Below are 22,400 nucleotides of genomic sequence, written 5' to 3' on the forward strand. Positions count from 1 at the left end.
TTTTTTTCAAGGGACCAAAAGTAACTGGACAATTGACTCAAAAGCTATTCCTTCATTATTTCTTTATCAGTTAAACAGGTAAAAGGTCTGAGTGGCATTTGAGTGGGAAAAGTGTGGCATTTGCATTTGGAAGCTATTGCTGTGAACGCACAACATGCAGTCAAAGGATCTCTCAATGCAAGTGAAAGACGCCATCCTTCGGCTGCAAAAACAAAAGAAATCCATCAGAGAGATAGCAGGAACATTAGGAGCGGACAAATCAACAGCTTGGTACATTCGTTCAAAAAGAACGCACTGGTGAGCTCGGCACCACAAAAAGGCTTTGACGTCCACGGAAGACAACAGTGGTGGATGATCACAGGATCCTTTACATGGTAAAGAAAAAACCCTTCACAACATCCATCCAAGTGAAGAACAGTCTCCAGGGGGTAGACATATCATTATCCAAGTCTACCATAAAGAGAAGACTTCATGAGAAAATACAGAGGTTTCACCACAAGGTGCAAACCATTCATAAGCCTCAAGAATAGAAAGGCCAGATTAGACTTGGCCAAAAAACATCTAAAAAAGCCAGCCCAGTTCGGTAACAGCATTCTTTGGACAGATGAAACTAATACCTGTACCAGAATGATGGGAAGAAAAAAAGTATGGAGAAGGCTTGGATAGGCTCATGATCCGAAGCATACCACATCATCTGTAAAACACAGTGGAGGCAGTGTGATGGCATGCATGGCTGACAATGGCACTGGGTCACTAGTGTTTATTGATGATGTGACAGAAGACAGAAGCAGCCAGATGAATCCTAAAGTGTTTAGGGATATACTGTCTGCCCAGATTCAGCATTGTTGATTGGACGGCGCTTCACAGTACAGATGGACAATGACCCAAAACATACTGCAAAAAGCAAGCCATGAGCTTTTTAAGGCAAAGAAGTGGAATATTCTGCAATGGCCGAGTCAATCACCTGATCTCAACCCGATCGAGCATGCGTTTCACTTGCTGAAGACAAAACTAAAGGCAGAAAGACTCACAAACAAACAACAACTGAAGACACCTGCAGTAAAGGCCTGGCAAAGCATCACAAAGGAGGAAACCAGAGCTGCCAAGTCTCACGCAATCACCGTGAGACTCACGCATTTCAACCAGTTCTCACGCTCTCACGCCGCATCTCTATTTCTCACGGCGAGAAATAACAATTTGTTTTACGGGACTTGAGTTTCGTGGCATCTTTCTGCACGCGCGTTAACTTGAGTCTGCAATCGAAGCGGCAGGCGAGCGCTGATGGAAGAACCTGTGTTCACGCAAGCTGCAAGAACGTAGCAAGCAGTGTTGCCAGATTGGGCTACTTTTGGTCACCCTGGACGGGTGGATTCGGCAGCTTTTAGACCGGTTGGGCTGGACATTGTCAATTCCGTCTGGCAACCGTGGTAGCAAAATATGTGCAAACATTACAACATCGTATCTGGTAACCTACTGGACTGGGTTGCACCAATTTGGCGTAAGTCATTACTAAATGCAGGCATTTAGTAGTTACTAAACCCCTAGTTGTTACTAGCTAGTTTCAAACTAGTTGTTTACTAATTTCGGTTGCACCACGCCAATCTTTTGCCAATCTTAGCTAGTAAATACTCAGTTTTGGTAACTGTTTTTTGTTTCTCTACTGTGACATAACCAGGTACATTAATAATTGTTAAAGGAGCATAGTCTACTACTTGCTACTGAGATGCTAACCCGACGGATTGTCCGGTTGACGCGCCGTGCGTCCTAAATTGATGTGTTGCTGTTGGTTATATAAGATCCGTACTCGTTGGTTTGCTGCATAATAAACATTTATTGTGTTACTATGTGCCATCAATGGCTTAATCACTGGTACAAACAATAACAATAACAAACTTAGCGCCCTTGCGGTCAAACCTATTTGCCCTTCCGGGGTCAACACCTGACGACAACAACAACAAATGTGCTACCTGATATACACCTGCCTCAGGTATTGTGACAGCGCCACCCCATGCCCACACAGTGAATTACAACACGTATCACAGGACCATATCTGGCTCCTACAATAGTAATAATAAATAGTAATTGCAATTTACAATACAAATACAACAATTGGGGGTCCCTCAAAAAAAATGTGGCCGGGCTACGCGCGCACAAGATCAACCACCAAGGCCTCATTCTGACCCAGGAAAAACCCTGGTATGTAGCCTACTGTATAACATGATAGCCATCTATGAGCAATGCACTGTATATAAGATGATGACCAAGGGTCTTTCTGCTGCTGACCAAGGGGCTGAGTCCTGTTGATGGGGCCCAATTTTCTTTTAGAGTCTGTAGGCTACTGTATTTGTTCATTAAGATTTCATAAATATGATATATTGTCTGAATTTTTGTCTTGTTTTATAAAATGTTAATTATTTTCATTTCTTGTGCTGGTTTATTATGAACAACATGTAAAATTGCAGGAAACTAGCACAAATAATTGGGTGGGAGAGAGGGGCCGCTGCCGCCAAAACGTGCAGTTTTGGGTCGCTCCACCACCAAAAAAATCTCACTCCAAACTTTTGGTGAAACTTGGCAGCCCTGGAGGAAACCCAGCATTAAAAATGGTTGCAATTCCTAAACGTTTCCTACAATATTTTTGTATTGTATGTATTTGAATATTTAAATGTATTTGAATATTTAACGGCTTGAATTAAAGCTGAAAGTCTGGACTTCAATTACATCTCGATAGTTTCATTTCACATCCATTGTGGTGGCGTACAGAGCCAAAATTATAGAAATTGTGACTGTCCAAATTAGGGATGCCCCGATCGATCGGCTAGCAATCGGAATCGGACGATAATCTGTGAAAATATATCTGGGAAATCCGATCTCAGTCGCCGATCACAACAACCGATTAATGACGGAAACAACGTGAGCCAATTCATTGTCGCATGCTCAATAACCTAAACGAGCCACTCTCGCATGCTTGTTAAAGTAAAATAAGTCGGCGGTGTGTGTGGTGTTATGTGTTTATAACATTAAGACTCCAGTTCCCAGTATGCACCGGGAGAGTCGAGCAGCAGTCGCAGATGACGTATCACCGTATGATTGTCTGTGATGACGTAACACATTATGATTGGCTGCAGAGCCGTAAACGTAACACATTATGATTGGCTGCAGAGCCGTAAATGGAATCCATCTGGCTTCCAGGAGTTAGCAAACAATGTCAATGTGAACTCCAGATTAACGTTAGCTAGCCACTGCCCAATAGTAATGTTATAAAGGTGATCTATCAAACATAGGACAGCCCAATTCCCCAAATTCACATTGACATTGTTTGCTAACGTTAGATAGCTAGCACTCAAGTGATGTTGGCTAGCCAGGCTAGTACAGCAAGTGGCATCAAAGGCTTCATAGCTCACTCTAGCTAGCTAGGCTAACGTTAGCTAGCTGACTAACATACAGACAGATGTCACGCATGCCATCGGCAATCTGTGCAAGGATGCATTTACTGGATACTACTGCATCACGTAGCGGAGCATGGCGAGTTTGAAAAGCTGACCGGGGAGAATGAGAAGAAAAAGGCAGAGAAAATGTACAGACACAACCCGGCCAGCCTATCAAAAGGTTTGTGGAGATTCAAATATATATATATATATTTTAAAACTCTTAAAACATTTAGGCCTAGACCTCGCTTTATCGGATGCTCTAAATGTTAAATGTCTCAACCACACTCATTTTTGTTTTTTTATTAGCCTATTAGTATTAGGCTATTATTTGATCGGTATTGGCAGGATATCGGCCGATATTGCTCATAGATTATCGGTGATCGGTATGGGTGGCAAAAACGGTATCGGGGCATCCCTAGTCCAAATATTTCCGGACCGAACAGTACAGAGTAATATTGCATTGTAAGAGTGTGTGTTCTAACAATCTTTACTTAGAACATGACAGAGAGTCAAGAATGCCATGTATACGAAGGATTACACAGGAATAAACAAGATGATGCTAGGTCCACCTTACCTTCTCAAAGACTAAATGGCATTTTCACAATCTTGCTCACACCTATCCAACCCCCTTCAGATCTACGTACAGTAAAGTATCTAGGGAGTAGGGGCTAGTAAGGGTTTCAGTCTCCAATGTCTGTCTAGGGGACTCTGTGGGTCAGGAGAGGAGACAGGCAGGAGACATAGAGATGAAACCCAGGTAGGGCCAGACACCCTTAGGGACAGAGATCAATACTGTCTCCCTCCCTCTCCACCCACCCTTCTCCCCCCTCCCTCCTCACCCTTTTCCCCATTTTCACCTGAACAGAACATCCATTATTAATCCCTCAGTGCATTATTCATCCACCAGTCTATTCCAGGGCCTTCAGCAAGGACAAGCCTTCCTAGGCCAGACCTTCACACACTAACAGACTTGGATGGATGGATGGATGGAGCGAGCAGCTAGTTATCATCGTCTACTATGTCATAGAGCCAAACCTCAAAGGTCTGTCCTCGTTTCATTGCGTCCTCTATCCTCACCTCTTTAACCAAAAGCACTGGAGGAGAAGGCCAGAGAGAAGGAACGTCAGACCTTCTCCTTCAATGTGTTTTTTGAGGAAGAGATGAGGAGGAGAGAGACGGGATGAGATTTTGGTCTGGGTCTATAAGGGCTCCATTCTTGACACCCGGTAGTACCCACCAGCTGTAGCGTCCTGTGGTGCCCCCTGTTGGTAGGGTGGTGGTAAAACGTCAGCAGCCACAGTAGTGGTTCAGAGTTCTCCAGTCCTGGTCCGGCTGAGACCAGCAGCTGAACGGCTACCTCCACCCAGTGACCACACTGGACCAGCAGGAACCAGGACTCAAACACGCCACAGCAACTCCTGGAGGAAGGGAGGAGACATGACAGTCCCATCAAAAACAACCAGCATCCAACCAGCGTTACTAGAAGCTAACTAGCAATCGTCCAAGCACCCAGCTTGCACTAACTAGCACAAGCATCTGAGCAGCAAGAGACAGAGAGATGGTGGGGAAATAGCAAGAGCGAGGGAACGATTCAGTGAATAAAAAAAAAAAAGAGTAGCTGGGAAGTTGAGCTGGAAAGAATGATGACCATAGGAAATAAGAGACAGCAGTGAAATGGGGGGAAAGAACACTATGTAAAGAAGAGATTTTGTGAGAAGGAGAATGAGAGAGAGCGGGGTGAGACACAGATCAGTAGAGAGAGATTGAGTGGACAGACAGCTGCACTACCCTGGGCTTTAAGTTAGGGATAAGGATCTCTCTCAAATTTCCCTAATGCCATCATTAGACTCCCCGTTTCTCAAACTTTAACAGCATCCCTCAGAAGCCCCTGGCAGCTGCATCTCCGCTCCCAAGTAAATGCACTTTCCCACCGCTGGCTCGGAACATTTTGGGAATTTCGCACGGCGTTCCGGAATGGAGCGGTCTGGGATAATGGGCACAGTTAAAAGCCGCAGCTGGAGCGCAACAAGTCAGCCGTCTCCATCCCTGGGCCACCAGTCGCTCCCTCTCTCTCCCTCCCTCTCTCTCTCTCCCTCTCTCTCTCCCTCCACTCTTGTTCTTTCTCACTCTCCGTTCCCTCTCACTTTTTCGCAGTCCCCAGGCCATCATCATCATCATTCAGTATCTGTTTCATCTCTCTCCATGTTTCTACTTTCCTCTTCTCTCAGTGTTTCCTCCAGGAATTTTGACAATGGTGGCGGGTGGCTGTGACCGCGCGCGCAGCGCGCGCGATTTTTTTCGCGTGCACGCGCGCTCAAAACAAAGTTTTTTGTTTTTTTTCTAATCACAGCCAAAACTAGAGGATGGCCCAAAAAAAAAATATATGAATATACAGAATATAAACTTGTGACTGACAGTCACATACACACACAAAGATCATCAGCTATAATATAATACGAAGTAGGCCTACATGAGCACAAAAGCGGCTAACGTTACTGATTAACTGTTTACTGTAGTGCAGAGAGATGGTAGTCGTAGGCGGCATATCAAATGACAAAGCTAAACGTTTAATGAAGGACATGAACGATTGTCAACAACACACTCAAGCAGTAAATAGAACAGTCTAAACAACTTGGGTACTACGGACGGAACAATAGTCTCAACCTATAGTTCCGTGCGTGAATTATGTCAACCCACCACATTACAGAAGTAAAATCACAGTCAGATGGAGCATTCGGTAAACAGCTGAGTATCAGCTGAGTTAAAGAAAACAAACTCTTACCTTTGATGAGACCCACATGAGCCCTGTTTTCCCGTACTTCTCCCGTGTGTCTCTTATTGTCCAAATGTTCCCTGAATTTTAGCTGCATGTTTTTCCAGCATGTAATTCCGTTGTCAATAAAAAAATCGTCTCCCCTTCTTTTCCCCTTGACAATACTGTGTCGTTGCTAAAGTGACGGCACATAAGAATCGTTTTTTGACTTGCTAATGTCTGCTAACGTAGCACTTGAAACTGGCGCCGTTCTCTGGACTGCAGCTGCTCCCGCGTTAGCATTAGCATCCATCTTTTCTTCTCCCTTCTCACCGTCACGAGCTCAAATGACACTTGTCGGACGATCTAACTCTTAACACTCACTTACAGGACTTCTGACACCATGTCGTGTTATTCTATTAAACATACACGTGAGTCCTTCTGTATTTCAATGTAAGTGTCTTTATTTTAACTCGCTCTGTAAGCTCTACAATACCGGTCTCTTGTTGTCTCGTCGTAACCTGCCCACCTGACCTGGGGGGTATTCCATCAACGTCGCTAAAGGAAAATCCTGGCTTATTTTTGATAACTCTCGCGAGACCTATCAGAATATGCCTGGATATTTGTAAGAACTCTCGCGAGATTTATCAGACTAAACCTGGATTTTCCCTTTAGCGATGTTGATGGAATACCCCCCGGATGTCACTACGGTGGCCTGTACACAATAACAATAATACCACAGTTCACATTTAGACCAATCAGGAGCCCTTGTGTCACGTCGTCAACTGAATGTCATTAATCTGATTTTGGATCAGCGGTTAGAGAGAGATGGGCGTGGATTTAGGTGCACTTTTAGTCAACATCCATTATAGCGCTGATCTAGGATCAGATATATTTTAATCAGCTAAAATGATCTTTTTTTTTTTCTTTTTTTTTTTGAGAACTTTTTTTTTTTTTTTTGTGGACTGAATCAATTCGTGGCGGAGGAAATTCCATCGTGGCGGCCCGCCACCAATAAATGCATGTAGAGGAAACACTGTTCTCTCATCCTCACTCGGCCTATGCTCTCCCTCACATCTCTCTCTCTCTCTTCTCTCTTTCTCAAGCTAATATGTTTTATTGAGTCTTCAGAGCCATACCACACACAAGGGCTACTCTTCGCTGGGAAATATCTGGCAACCCATTATCTTTAAATATCTGGCAACGTTTTATCTTGAACAGCAGGCAATAGGGAGGGTAAACACTAATATATAATAATATAATTCATGCCATTTAGCTGACGATTTTATCCAAAGCGACTTACAGTGAGTGCATTATTATTCAGTATATATGGTCCCAGCGGGAATCGAACCCACAACCTAAGCCTTGTTAGCACAATTCTCTACCAACTGAGCCACAGAGGAACACAAAACAGCAGTCAGGGTGCAGGGAAGTGGAGACAGCACACTGTGCAGTGCACAACTCTCTCTCTCACCCGCTGCCTTCATCCTCTCCTTCCTCTTCCTCCGAGAGTCTCTGCAGGGAGCGACTGACCCAGTCCAGGTGCCCTCGCCACGCCTCCTGGGGCATCTCTGAGGGAGAACACACACACACACACACAGGTTTACAAAGCATTTACACCAGTGTAAGTTGACCTATTGAAGCCAAAGTCTTCCAGGTAGGCAGACAACAGAGTGGGGAGAAGTGCCACTCCATCTATACAATGTCTGGAGAAACACCTGGTTTCCATCTGCCATTTTCAGTCTTCCCCCTATGATCTTACTGCTCTTTACTTACTTTATATTAGCTTATTTTACCTTAGCCCTGACTTAATGTCTTAGTTCCCATTTAAATGTTCCCATCCAGTGAGGCATTACACGCACACACTTTCTCTCTCTCCCACTCACACACACATTAATAATTAACCTTAATCCTTGGCTGGGTGCCACTATGTCCCTAAATGGCCCTCATTCATGTAAATAACTCCTGCCTGCGGGGGTAGTCTGGGCAGATACTGATAAGACTGCTTTATTTGGCCTCCTCAGTTACACATACCTGCTCTCTTACAAACATCCACACACACACACACACAATCTCTCTCTCTCTCTCTCTCTCTCTCTCTCTCTCTCTCTCTCTCTCTCTCTCTCTCTCACACACACACACACACACACAAAGCAAATAGTCAAAGAGAAATAACTTTCATCATGACAGGTTTGATACATTTTTCGATGACAGGAGATATATTGAGGTAGGGGCAACAAAGGACACAACTCAGTTCTGTGTGACATGCTCACATAATAATGCATATGAATGAATGAATGGACTTTATTGTCATTGCTACAGTACAGGTACCAAACAACGAAATTTAGGAGGGGTACTGTATACGTTCCCTTTCAAATGAATCATCAAATACTGACTAGAACATAAAAGGTGACACACAGATGTTAGAAGGATCAGTCATTGATTAGTGAAACACAGCCTCCCATTCATTCCTCTGTGGACAGTATGTACACACAGTTGAAGGTTGAAGGGTACTGGGGGGCTAACTTTTGATAGAGAGAACAGGGGTGCTTTCTAACCACACTCAGAATGATACACTGCATGGCATGCAACATACACATATACTTCATTGTGTAATGGGTACACAGACACGCGCACACACACACAGACACGTGTGCGCACACACACACAGACACGTGTGCGCACACACACAGACGCGTGCACACACACACACACACACACACACACACACACACACACACACACACACACACACACACACACACACACACACACACACACACACTACCTGAGGAATGGGTCAGCAAAGGGCCAAGTAAGCTCTGGGGTGTGTGGGGAAAGAAGGCCTTGAAGGACACACATTCCTGAAATGGGAAGACAGACAGACACACACACGTTGATTCACATGTGACTCCAAGTTTGCATTAGGGAAGGCAACTCTCTGGCTAAAACACAACATTATAAGTAAGGCCATTGCCCTCTAGTGGTGAACCATATGTTAAGACAGCACACATAAGAAGTAAGAGCTATCCGAGTCTAGTCCTTTGTCACCGAACACAAGAGGAGGGTACCTCTAGAAGCTCTAAATGGCTGGTGTTGTGGATGTCCCCTATAACTGAGGAAGTGGAGTTAGAATAGAGGGTGTGTGTGTGTGTATCTGTAAAATGTGAAGTTGCTCCGCTACTTTGAATATTATGGCTATGCTGCTCACTGAACCTCCCTATAAGACGGCAAAGCATCTAAGCCGACGGATCACCCTGAGCCTGGCAGTAGTACCGTAGACTGCAGGGTCCTCAGGTCTCTGAGGAAACAGAAGGTGAAGGTGTGGATGAGACAGAGTAGAGCCTGGTTCCCCTCCACCTGCATCAGCATGGACCTGTGGAGATCAAATACCAGGGTAAAGCTATTTTACCACACTTCATTGAAATAGTCATCAATGAAGTCAATGTGATCATCTGTTGTTGTTCCTAATTCTGCTTTTTTGCCACACACACACACACCAAACCTAATAAATATGGACAGAGTCACATACACAGACAACTGCAAACGCTCACCTGAAGATGTCATTGACGACGAGGAACACCGGGACATTCTGGGCGCAGGCTTTAGGCTGAAACAAACACGTTAAGTACTAACATTTACAATACTTTCTTTTGGAAATCATTCATTGTGGTGCAGAGGACCCCGTGGTATTTCATTTCATTTCACAAATCATGAAATGACTGTCTCCTACTCCCAGACAAACGTGCTCGAACTCGAAAGAGACTGGAACACATCCACCACTTGGTGTCACTGTTGTATCGTCCATACAGGCCTTGTTCAAGAGGCGACTCCACCCCGTTCTCACACTCTGTTCCTCCCTGTTCATTTATCAGTCCTCTCCTTCCCCTCACTTTCTCATGCAGAACCATGAGTCATGTGTTTTAGATTTAACACGTTTTAAAACGCCCCTGCGAAAACATTCGACAGCTGCACTGTACATGCGTGCCTCGCTCTCTACACACATCCCCCCCTTTCATACCACTTTAACCCCCGAAAAAACAGCCTTAATTGTTCTTCCTCGCTCCTCTCATCTCTCATATGGGGTAAGAAGGCAGTAAAAATATGCCCTCCTCATACCTCCCACCCCTCCAGATTCTCTCCAGGCAATAAGGCTGACTATAGGAGGAACATATGTCCCCCTGTCTTTGATCCTAAGGAGGGAGGGAGGGAGGGAGGGAGAGGGAGAAATAGAGGGCGAAACTGTGTGTATGTGTGTGTGTGTGTGTGTGTGTGTGTGTGTGTGTGTCTTGTCAGAGGACCACATTGCGAGTGCTACAAAGGGCCCAGACTGCTCTGGCCTACCCAGAACCCATTCCATAATCATTCTACTAAGCAACCCAAACAATCCCTACCAAGCTCAAACAACAACAAATCTACCCCAAAGCTTTCGCTAAACCTTCCCAAACCATCAAACAACCATCCTCTAATCACCGAAAAATTCAAACAATTCTATAACCCCCGTCCCCGTCCCCCCCCACCAGGCGTCTCAAAAGTTACCAATTTGCTGCTCTCATGAAAAGGTTGGAGAGACCAATGCTAGACAATCTAATCGATGCTCTGTTCCAACACTTGACTCTGTAAACTTAAGGGTGGGGGGACACTTTGAATGGGTTGTAAGGATGAAGCTGCCCACTAAAAACTGATCCTAGATCTCTGTCTAGAGGCAACTTCTACCCCCAGGCTGAAGATGAGTTGTCTGTCATGTAGGTCATAATTTTGAGCCCAAGCTGAACTGTTGCAGTCAACGAGACTGTAGTCAAGGTAACTAACCCCCTCTAGTGGTCATCGTAAAGCATTGAACAAATGAGAGATCAAATGTGACAATCCTGGAGCCATGTACTGTATGTGTGTGTGTGTGTGTGTGTGTGTGTGTGTGTGTGTGTGTGTGTGCGCATGTGTATGTGTATGTGTATGTAAAACCTAAAAACAACCAGAAGAGGGACAGAGTGACTCCGGTTTACTGACAGACCAAAACAAGGTAGAAAAGATAGAATAAGAATATGTAAATAAATCTATACATTTTCACATGAATGCAAGCAGGAGTGAGTGGACTCAAACACAGTACTCTCTAAAGCAGACATAGTGCAACTGCATGTTTTTTTTCCACAGAATGTTGGAAGAAATCTTCACTTTGGGTTTTCACAGCTCACATGTGAACACATACGTAGTTTCGTTGGAATTGGTTAGTTTCATAAACGTGCTTCAGTATGGCCACAGTGTTTCTGTGACGTTTTGGTCCCGGTCCATACTAAACTGCGACTCATAAAAGAGTTTGAGTCGAGAGAGAGAGTGAGGTGCAACCAAGTCGAAAGAGGGGGGTGGTAGGGGTATTTTGAAGTCCAAGGGCTGGAATAATGACAGTCCTTTTTATTTGCCGTGTGATTTTTTTTGGGGTGAGTAATAGTTTGGGATTGGTGTAATATCGAGCCCTCTGCTTAATTGGTTGGAATTGAAAAATTATATTGATGCATCTAGTTACAATTACAAGCTTACAGTATTTGACAGTATTTGGATTGAAGGTCATTGCACTGCATCATCTGTAAATGACCTGTGTGTGTATGTGCATGGATTTGTATGCACGTGTGTATGCGTGCGTGTGTGTGCGTGTGTACTGTAAAAGGCTGTGTGTGCGTGTGTGCGCGCGGCACATCATGGTTTCCCCTAGTGAAAACAGATGGGTTTTTAGCGTCCTTCTCCATACCTTCCACTCACACTTCAAGGACTGTCAATTACAACACGCACAAAACATCCTGTTTTTGGCAGACAGGGCCAGGAAGTAACTGTTTATTGTTATTGGGCCTACGTTTCAGGAGAGAGGGAGGGGGGGAAAAGGAGGAATGTGAGACTAATTTCACGTTTCCCATTTTTGATTGCAGTTTAAACAACTGAGGGAGAGAGGCGAAGAGAGAAGCGGCAAGTCAGCTTTGATGGATGTCATACATGCACACTCAAACGTGTCTGCAGTCGCACACACACACACACACACACACACACACACACACACACACACACACACAGAGCAAACACGCGCACACGCACATCTGATTTCCAAACGAACACAAAGCCAACTCCCCAGTAAGGGAAGACACACCGAACCAGATGCTCATGTACAAACAAATCCAAAGATCTTTGTGTGTGTGTGTGTGTGTGTGCGCGCGCGTGTGTATGTGTGTGTGTGTGTGTGTGTACGTGTCTGCTGTCTGTCTCTATGAAATAACAACGTGATAATGACAGGCCAATCAGGAGATAGATGGGGGAGTAAACAAGAAGATGTGTGTTGGGAGGGAGAGATAAACACTCATCCACACCACTGAGCCTTGTTTACAGAACAGGCCTGCATGTCTCTCTCTGGCATACATTACTACCTCAACTCAAGGAAACTCAATACGAGAGGCGGAAGAAATGGGAAACACCCAAAAGTCAAGGTCAAGTCCAGGCCCTCTATACCTTCTATTTACATGACAGGTTAGCATTTATGTAATTCAACCTTTATTTACCCTGGTTAGTTTGTTCAAGACACACATCTGTTGTGCATGAGAGATGTACTGTATATGCTGCTATAGGACAGTTACATTTACCGTACATTACATTTTAGGCATTTAGCAGATGCCTTTATCCAAAGCGACTTACAACAAATACATTTGTCTAAGTAAGTGAATGATCTATAAATCAGTCATCGTAAGAAAAAGTAATCTATGCTATGACATGGGGCCATTGGCAGTTACAATATTAGAAGAAAGTGTGATTTGGTCCAGGACCAGGCTTAAGCCTTGTCTGTGAAACCAGCCCAAAATGCCAAAATGTAAGACGTTAATGCAGTGTTGTGCCCAAGCATTCCATTACCAGTAGTGAGTGGATGAGTTGTTGTTCTAGGTTCTGTGGTATGCAGCTTGGGTTGGTGAGCAGAGACTCCAGCAGGCTGAGTACTGCCCCCTCCAGGGTGGGTAGGTTATGACACCACAGTGACACCACCGCCTGGTCGTCTAGAGACAGACGTCCCCTGAAACAAGAAACAGAACCAATTCCTGGTTCTTCTTCATTCTGGCTATACCCGATGTTGAGAGTCATATAACTTTATCATACATTGTGCAACTTAGTGAGTGTAATGTGCTATATGACTACGGTAATAACCCCTTCAGAAAAAGAGTGAAGGCTGAAAATGTGCCCGATTTGCTATAATGGCGACCCTGCCACCTTGCTCAGAATTGTATCCACCTTACCTGGAGTGGGCGGAGCTAACAGCATCCAGGAAGACCTGGCTAAAAGCTGCCCTACCACAGGTCACAGGCCGCTGAAGCAGAGCACCAATAAGAGGAGCCGCCTCAGGGCATGTGACCAGGGACACACACACCACTGATGCAGCGAGGGCGCTGTCACACGAACACCTGGCGGATATGTAGAGAAGACTTTCACGGCTGGGAAATGTTACAGTTACAGTTACAGAAACAATACAATATGGAGTTCTAGTTAGTTTGTGGTTTTTCGACAAGAGTTACTGATCACATCTTGTAAGAAATGCGCTATACAAATAAAATTTGATTTGATTTGATCTGTACGTCGATATGAATCAATGTTACAGCCCCAAAACATAGCACAGATGAAGAACAAGTCTGGTCTGTACCTCTTATTAAGGTTGTCCAAACTGAGGCACTTCTCCCCAACCTCCTCCACCGACACTGACACCAACTGAACAGGGAAGAAGGACATGTGAGAGACACACACACACACACACACTTGCTGAATAAACAAAACAAATGAGCCATGGTACTGTACCTTTCGTAGGACGTTCACATGGTATTCTGTGGGGGGCAGGCCCATGTGTTTCAATAGTACATGTATTGCACCGTCTTCGGCTTCTGTGGTGAGCTGACATAACAACTTCTGGAGGGGAAAAGAAAACATGCTCAGTAGACTAATCATACGTTTCATTGAACCATAGGCAGAATAAGTGACTAACCTAAAGACACTGAGTGTGTCCATAACTTCAAAGCTAACTATGCATGGCATAAGGGTATGATTTTTTTTTAATTGCATCATATGCTAGTAACCACATGTGAGGGGGAAAAAAAAAAAAGAAAGAAAAGATTCCAACGCTTACTAGGGTGAGAATGTATGGACCGCATATGAGCAACTTCAGAAATCAACATTCTTCAGATGGGGCCTTGGTTTTAACAAGCATATTTTAGAGAGAGAGAGGGCCTCATACTGTACACACCAATAAACTCAGTTGATACAAGCAACCGCAATCAGGGCTTTCATAAGCAACATTGCCATCATCCATTTTACATTTTCCAACCCTTTCTATCTGGTAAATTGACTGAGAAGTTAGAACATATTCATTTACATCAACGACCTGGTGTAAGAGTTGTGTGTGTGTGTGTGCGTGCGTGCGAGAGAGAAAGAGGATAAAGCGCAGAGAGAGAGAGAGAGATGAAAGAGAGAGAGAGAGAGAGAGAGATGAGATCCACAGAGAGATGGAGAGAGAACAGAGGATGTGGTACGGAGAGAGAGAAAAACCAGAAGATGTGGGAAGAGAGAGAGAGAGAGAGGGGAGAAAGGAGAGAGCGAGAGAGCGGGCTAAAAACCCTGACGGAAAAGGCATCTCCACTGGTGGTTGGGGCTGTGTGGTTTCCCCCTCGGCCTACAGCACGCTAAGATGTCTGCCCCTCCGCAGTCACTCTCTGAACACAACACGGCCTCAATTACTACCATCTGATGCTCCACAAACACAGCCCCAAAACACAGGCACTCACACTTAACTCTGCTGGGGCTGAGGCTGGGCTGAGAGGGATTAGAGACAAGAGGAGAGGAATGGAATGGTGGTGGTGGTGGTGGTGGTGAGAGAGAGAGAGAGAGAGAGAGAGAGAGAGAGAGAGAGAGAGAGAGAGAGAGAGAGGGGGGGGGGGGGGGGGGGGGGTGGAAGACAGAGATGGGATGGAGCTGGGTAGAGAGTAGGTTTAGTATGTGTGGAGCGCAGAGGAATGGAATGGTGGGTTTTGGGGAAAAGGAAAAAAGGAAACGCTTATGTCAGTGTTTCAGGGTGGGGCGGGCGGGATGGGGGGATGGGATGCAGAGATGGATGGATGGCTGGCTAATGCTTCGCCTTGACGATAGCGTGTTGTTCTTTCCCTTCTTGAAAACTGCAATTAGAGTATGTTGGTCTTGAGGGGTATGAACGTGCAGTTGGCGTAAAAATATCCCCTCTGTAAATCTAAAATTAAAGAAATAAAACCCTTGGTATGGGCTCAGGCTGGTTTTGGTGGGTGCTTCGCACTGCTGTTAACAATTACAAAGTCATGATGGAATCCTCCAAATCCCTTGAGAGACCGAAGTATGGTCTATGATGGTCAGGGAGAGAGAGAGAGAGACACAGAGGGAGGGAGGGGGGTGGTAGGAAGAGAGCTAGGCCCCAAGGGCTGCCGGTGCGGTGGGGTCACTAATGGAGCGACATCAAACACGGAGCCATCAAACACACAACATTAGCGTAGCTTCGATCTTCTCCATGCCCTCTCTACTGTACTGCATATCTATGGAATACCATCTGGGGAGAAAGGACTGGAGCACACATCTACAGACACAACCTTATGTAGCCTTCAGACGTGTGGTCGCTCCACCACCGTCACCATCAAACCAGAGAGACAGGACTCTGATGTGGAGGAGTGTCGGCCTGGCGCGGTGCAGAGGGAAGGAAGAGAGGGACGAGGGGAAGAAGGGATGGGATGAAGAGATGAAGAGGAGGGAAGAGTCTCTAATGAGAGGAGAGCAGACAGTGGTGCTCCAGGGGAACCCTACTTTTTTTACATCTCCTCCCACTTCACACAGCACCGAGGCTGGGCTCAATCCCACGACTGCACGCATACAGTTACACACAAACATACTTGCAGTGCACACACAAACACACACACACACACAGACAAATTGAGATATGAATCAGAGACAGTCAGAGTAGGAGGCATTAGAGATACACACAGAGACAACAAGGCAGAAAAGAAGAACTAACAGAAAGCAGCTCTGCATTCCAGGACAGGCGGCACTGCCGCACGAGGCGGCCCATCACAACCTTACAAACAATGTAGACCCCAAAACCATATGGCTAGGCACAGACCCACTGGGCTGTGGGAGGAATTGTTCTTTTTGTTCTGTCTATCATTTTGTGGGGAGCAAAGAAGATGAACAGGCAAAGGAATGTGAGGAGAAAGAAAAGGAGGAATGATGGAAGAGGTGGCAACGAGGATGCGCAGGCTGAGAGGAAGGATGAGGGAGGAGAAAGAGTTATCTAGTCTCTTTCGAATTTGTATGGTACGGTATACCAGGTTGAAGGCCGTAAAGTAGTCATGTCATAAGTAGCCTCTCAGAGTCCCAGTCTTTAGCCTCTCTCTGTATAGTAATCATCACACATTAGAACACCCATTACTGTGTCCCTTTCACCCTCGTCATCTCAGATAGGGGCTGTCTCACTTCTTCACTTCTCATTTTCTCTCATGGACTGCGAGTGCAGTTTTTTCTCTCAGACATCAAACATTGTAAGTGGCTCTGACACAAAGGCTCTATGCTATGCAAGAAAGTAATGTAACTTAACACACCATGGCCTCACCTCCCCCCCCAACACACACACACACACCACTTCCCCTCTTATAGGTCAAAAAACATCTGGCGAATTAAAAGTTTACTTTAAAAGGCCTGTTTTAATTAGCGAGACGTTTTATTAGATGAAAAATTAATCAAAAGAATACACACACACACACACACACTTAATCTGGCAAAAATGTGAAGGTTCCGTATTGTTTACGGTAAACCATCTGTGTGAACCCTATGAGAAGTTGAAAACCCTTGATTCCTTTCTTTTCCCCTCTCTCTCCTTTCTCTGTCTCTTAAAACACTGAACATTCAAGACTGCAAAGTAGGAACAAATACCGGTAACCCTAATACAATTTGTGCCTCAAAAACACTGATTAATTAGCTTTTTCAAAACATGTTTTACAATTTGTGGCACAAAGACTTAGACTAACTTCAAGCCTGAATCGGGCATAATCAAGCATTTCCCATTTGAGCAAGCACTGGCAAAAGTCCTGAGACGTCCTGTTAAAAATAGATTAGGCAGAAAAACACTTCAATAGGGTAGAAGGAGTCAAAGAACGTTGCTTTGAGAGAGGGAGTTAAGGGAGCGAAAGGCTTATCCCCCCTCAACAAAAAAAATCTGCACATCAGCACCTATAGAAACAAACAGAAAGACCTATCCGGCCCTGTAAAAACATTTCTGTTCATAGGATACTGTGTAGACTGACTGTTGGACTATAATGGAGGTCTTGATCAGACCGGGGTAAACACCTAAGCTGCATTTGATTTAGCCAGTTAGCCTGGTACCTGTCTGTACAATGGAATCAACGGAACAGTCCTTAAAAGTGCAAACTCCAAAACACGTATTTTAATACAGTATTTGCCATACCTGTATGTATTTGACCGGCCTTGGTACATGTATTGATTAATAGAGATTTAAGATTTGATTGATTGGTACATTGCTGTATTGATAGAGATGTATGCCAGTACCCGTATCCACTGGTTGGCCTTTGTCTCCACAGGAGTGTGAGGTTCCTCAGAGTACAAACTCCATAGACTCTGGAACAGCAGCGTGCGGCTCTCAGCTGAGTAACACATGAAACACAGAAATGGGTATATATATATGAAAATGGGTATATATATGTAAATGGGTATATATATGTAAATGAGAATATATACGCCGTACAGAAAATATATCAAGCGTGGTCACAAAAAAGCATATGGTATATATAAATATACATATATATATAATCCAATCCTTTCAGAGCTACATGTGTGTCTAGGGAGTATGGGCTACAGGGCTTGTTTCTAGATCTGGACATCGTCAGGTCCCCAGGTGTCCACTCACCGTCAGCAGTGACGTAGGGGTTCCAGCAAAGTCGTCCCAGCAGCTGGCCCACGAAGCTAAGCCTCCTCATGGTCTCTGAGGTGGAGCTCTGAGAGGAGAAGACACACACACACACACACACACACACACACACACACAACAAGACTCTGACTCCAGGACCTTTACTACACAAGCACTCCTGGGCTAAGCCTATATGGCACTAGATTCAGTTACATGAATCTATGCATCCATGTAACCGCTAACCAGGTGGAATTCAAGCTGAATTCCTCCATTTGAAACTCTGCTACCCGCAAAATCGTATCGCTAGCTTTTTGGTAACATAGCTAGTAAGTAGGGAAAAATGTCATGTTTTAGAGAGAGGTCACATGTGTTTGCAATACAGAGGACCCGAGATTGGGACTCGGTGCAAGCTTGAGAGGGAGGAAGTGATACTGTGGCGTGCAGCCGGTTAACACAACGTAGAAGTGTAACACAAGTTAACTTTGGCAAAATGTTTCCCCGGAATGATTCCTGTATTTTACCTTTGTTTACACAAACAACTGTGTTTCACTGTATTGAGTGAGGTGAGTTATACACAAAACAGATCTCTGGGAGGGAACCAACATGTGTTTTTGTGTGTGTGTGACTGTGTGTGTGTGTGTGTGTACTACGTACATTGAGACTATTCACCTCATAACAACAACAGGCCTTCACATCCACTTCACTCTAGCCAATTAAAAATCAAGAAAGGCTTCGAGGCAAGAAAACACAACGCAGAAGACCCATATTTGCCCGTTTTAATTGAAGCAACATGCTGTGTGTCTAAACAAACGGGGTTCTGACTGTTTCTCTCCCACAACTCTGACAGTGGGGGAAACTTTGATTGGCTCCCTCGTAAAGGTCACGACCCCTGGGGGAGAGTAGGTGTATGCCATCATCAGCAGTCACTGGTTGGCCTTTGGCCCAACCTCAAAACCACACATTATCCATGATCCATACAGCTTTTGTGTAGGACGATCATGAAAACGATAGGTGTAAGCAACATTGAAAAGGGTTTCGCACAAGACCTGAGACAAATACAATATACCCAAGTACACTGTTTGCAGTTTTTTTGGATGAGTCCGTTGACCCCCATCGCACTAGGTCAAGTCTATCGAGTGTAGCTCAAATTATTTGCTGTACACAGGTCTGCTTGGCTCAATGGAAAGATGATGTGTGGAGCAATCAGAATGACTTCAAAACACAGTAGGGAGTAGGGAGGGACACACAGGCCTCTTCAAGTGTTCAAGTGTTCAAACAGGCAACAGACCGAGTTGGCCGAGGCCTAATCACTAAGTGGATGACATCATTAATGGGAACCAGGGTAATGCTACATCTCTTTAAGATGGCCGCTCTATGCATCACTTCAACATGTGCCTTAACTGCCAACGTACTGTACACTGGAACGCACTCAAAGCATCAGGGCCCTTTCAATCCTCAATATAACACATGGTCTCAGTTTAATATATGTGTGTGTATGTGTGTGTATGTGTGTGACGCAACATAAGAGGAATGTTCATTTACAATAAGAACTTTATTACAGTTTGTGGCTATTGAAACATACGACACAGGCTCGCAAGAATGAGCCGTCGCAACCGAAAATAATTATCGCTAACTACCACCGCCAAATCAGCATCAAAGGCAATGACTCTGCAATAACACTGGCCCTAATAAAAACACGCTTAACTATGAGACATTTATCTCTTGCTGATTTCAGACATAGTCAGACATTTAAGACAGAAGTGGCTGATTATGTGATGGCCACGGGGAGTTTATGAGTGAGGTTTATAGGAGGACGTCGTCTGTCCAAGTATGTCATCAGGGTAAAGATATGACAAAGCACCGTCAGTCAGTCCACTCAGTTACAATGCACGTCAAAGTGGTGAGACTTCAATAACTAGTTATTAATTTTTTAAAAAGGTGATTGTTAAAGAATATCAATACGAAGACAATACGGTATGTGTATAAATCTGTGGTGTGTGTGTGTGTCTGTGCGAGAAAACTCTAACAGGCCTGACCAGTGAGAGGAAAAACCATGCACGCACGCACGCGCACGCGCACACACACACACACACACACACACACACACACACACACACACACACACACACACACACACACACACACACACACACACACACACACACACACACACACAGCTCCAAGAGTACTAAACCAAAGCAAATGAGGAAATTGCTATTAATTGGGATATTTTTCATCCTCAAGGCATTAGCCACAATAAAGTCTTGAATTCATCAAAGAACGCAACACTGGTGCCGAGAAGTATGTTATTCACCCGCTCTTTTACAAGCTCTTTTCCGGGAAAGGACTTCACTCCAATTAAGCAATCTCTCTCGTTTTTACTCATTCTCTCTCTCTGTCAACTTTTTGAGAGAGAGAGAGAGAGAGAGAGAGAGAGAGAGAGAGAGAGAGAGAGAGAGAGAGAGAGAGAGAGAGAGAGAGAGGGTGGGGGGGTGATAAACACATGGAGAGTGTGTGAGATGGAAGGAGAGAGAGATTATTGCATGCTGGCAGAGGCGGCCATTGTAACACCCGAAATAAAACGCCTGACCAACTGAAAACTTGTCTTCACCTCAGGCCAGATCCGACCAAGTGCTGAGGCTAAAGAAAGAGAGGAGGAGTCTGCTGCTCTATGCTATGAGAAGCTGTAGCAGACTCCACGCTCAGTTCTGGGGCTACAGACCCCAGCTAGCATCAGTATCCTAGCAAGACAGGTCACGCCAGCCCAAATAAAGACCCCTTTCAGGGTGTCGACGGAGAGGGGCTGAGAGAGAGAGAGGAGATTGGTGGGAGGCACAATCCTTCTAACACTGGAGCCTTACAGAGTCTTGCCCCCCTCCTCTGCCCCCTTCCCAAATTTGCTGGAGTTGATGCAGGGATACATTAGGTTAGCGCTGGCGGTCCCATGGCGGCTATTAGCTCGCTAACTCAACATGGAGGCGCTGCCAAACCAACACACACGCCTCTCCACAGCACAGACCAGCCTCTGTTAGGGCCAGGGCCTACTAGCGCTAGACTGCCTAGAGAGTGAGAGTGAGAGTGTGTGTGTGTGTGTGTGTGTGTGTCTGTGTCTGTGTGTGTGTGTGTGTGTGTGTACCTACCAACGCTTTACTGTTAGTGTGGGTGTTGTAAGTAATAATGTGTGTTTACTTTAGCTTAGTGAATCAATAATCAACTGAGTGTTTAGCTAATCAGCCTAATTGATTAACTGGACTCATTAGTTTGATGACCCTGTGGGTGTCCTGTAAAAAATGTGGAATATAGACCCACCTGGACATGAGGCCACTTTTGAAGTATGAATACGTGACAGATTTATGCAGAATTCTAAACAGACTACTCACCACTACCCTGTAGCCATTCAGCATAGAAAAAGCTTAGGCGGCTTGCCTGCTGCGTGAGCATTGCTTTTCATTTCGGCACCCATGTTAACAGGTTAGAGCAGCCACACACCCATGTTAACAGGTTAGAGCAGCCACACACCCATGTTAACAGGTTAGAGCAGCCACATAGTCATGTTAACAGGTTAGAGCAGCCACACAGCCATGTTAACAGGTTAGAGCAGCCACACACCCATGTTAACAGGTTAGAGCAGCCACACACCCATGTTAACAGGTTAGAGCAGCCACATAGTCATGTTAACAGGTTAGAGCAGCCACACAGTCATGTTAACAGGTTAGCAGCCACACAGTCCGTTTGAGCCGCGCGTCTCACACTCGCTGCAGCGGCACGTCATGTAGAGATTCTGAGTCTCACCTATTTTTCCTGTGTGACGCGCGTGAAAACGATCTGTTGATAGTCCTATTGACATCTTACCAGCAACATACACTACAGTAGTCTGCAATGACAATAAAGTTGAATCTAATCTAATCTAAAAATCTAAATAGCTGAAGGCTTGAAGGAAGCATTGGAACTGGCTAACATCTTTGTTCATGAGTCTACCATACGTAAAACATTGAACAGGCATGGTGTCCATGGCAGGGCACAGGGCCGGCCCTAGGACTTTTGTGACGCTAAGCGAGATTTTTAATGTGCCCCCCCCCCCACACACACACACACGTTTTGTCGGGGGGTTGGAGTTTTCGATTGATGGGTGTTTTCGATAGGCGGGTGTTTAATCGACAAGGGGGGGCATCAATCCACACACAATACCCCATAATGACAACGTCTTTAGACATTTCTGAAAATGTATTTAAATTGAAACACAGAAATACTTCATGTGCATAAAAAAAGA

General features: G+C 45.0%; 1 protein-coding gene across 1 annotated transcript in view; it reads right to left on the reverse strand.

Annotated features, from left to right (window-relative positions):
- Positions 1-22,400, reverse strand: part of fancc (FA complementation group C) — a gene marked incomplete at its 5' end in the record, with an annotated part of 44,235 nt that overhangs the window by 4,573 nt on the left and 17,262 nt on the right. The window contains 11 exons of the mRNA XM_080531361.1: positions 4,669-4,849; positions 7,658-7,754; positions 8,972-9,047; positions 9,460-9,559; positions 9,738-9,793; positions 13,069-13,225; positions 13,446-13,610; positions 13,847-13,911; positions 13,999-14,106; positions 17,773-17,867; positions 18,131-18,218. Of these exons, the coding sequence (XP_080387487.1) occupies positions 4,669-4,849; positions 7,658-7,754; positions 8,972-9,047; positions 9,460-9,559; positions 9,738-9,793; positions 13,069-13,225; positions 13,446-13,610; positions 13,847-13,911; positions 13,999-14,106; positions 17,773-17,867; positions 18,131-18,218 (1,188 nt within the window). The remainder of the gene's footprint in view (positions 1-4,668; positions 4,850-7,657; positions 7,755-8,971; positions 9,048-9,459; positions 9,560-9,737; positions 9,794-13,068; positions 13,226-13,445; positions 13,611-13,846; positions 13,912-13,998; positions 14,107-17,772; positions 17,868-18,130; positions 18,219-22,400) is intronic.

This window comes from Nansenia antarctica (assembly GCF_963989245.1).
Source record: "Nansenia antarctica genome assembly, chromosome: 5".
In the NCBI taxonomy this organism is placed as follows: Eukaryota; Metazoa; Chordata; class Actinopteri; order Argentiniformes; family Microstomatidae; genus Nansenia; species Nansenia antarctica.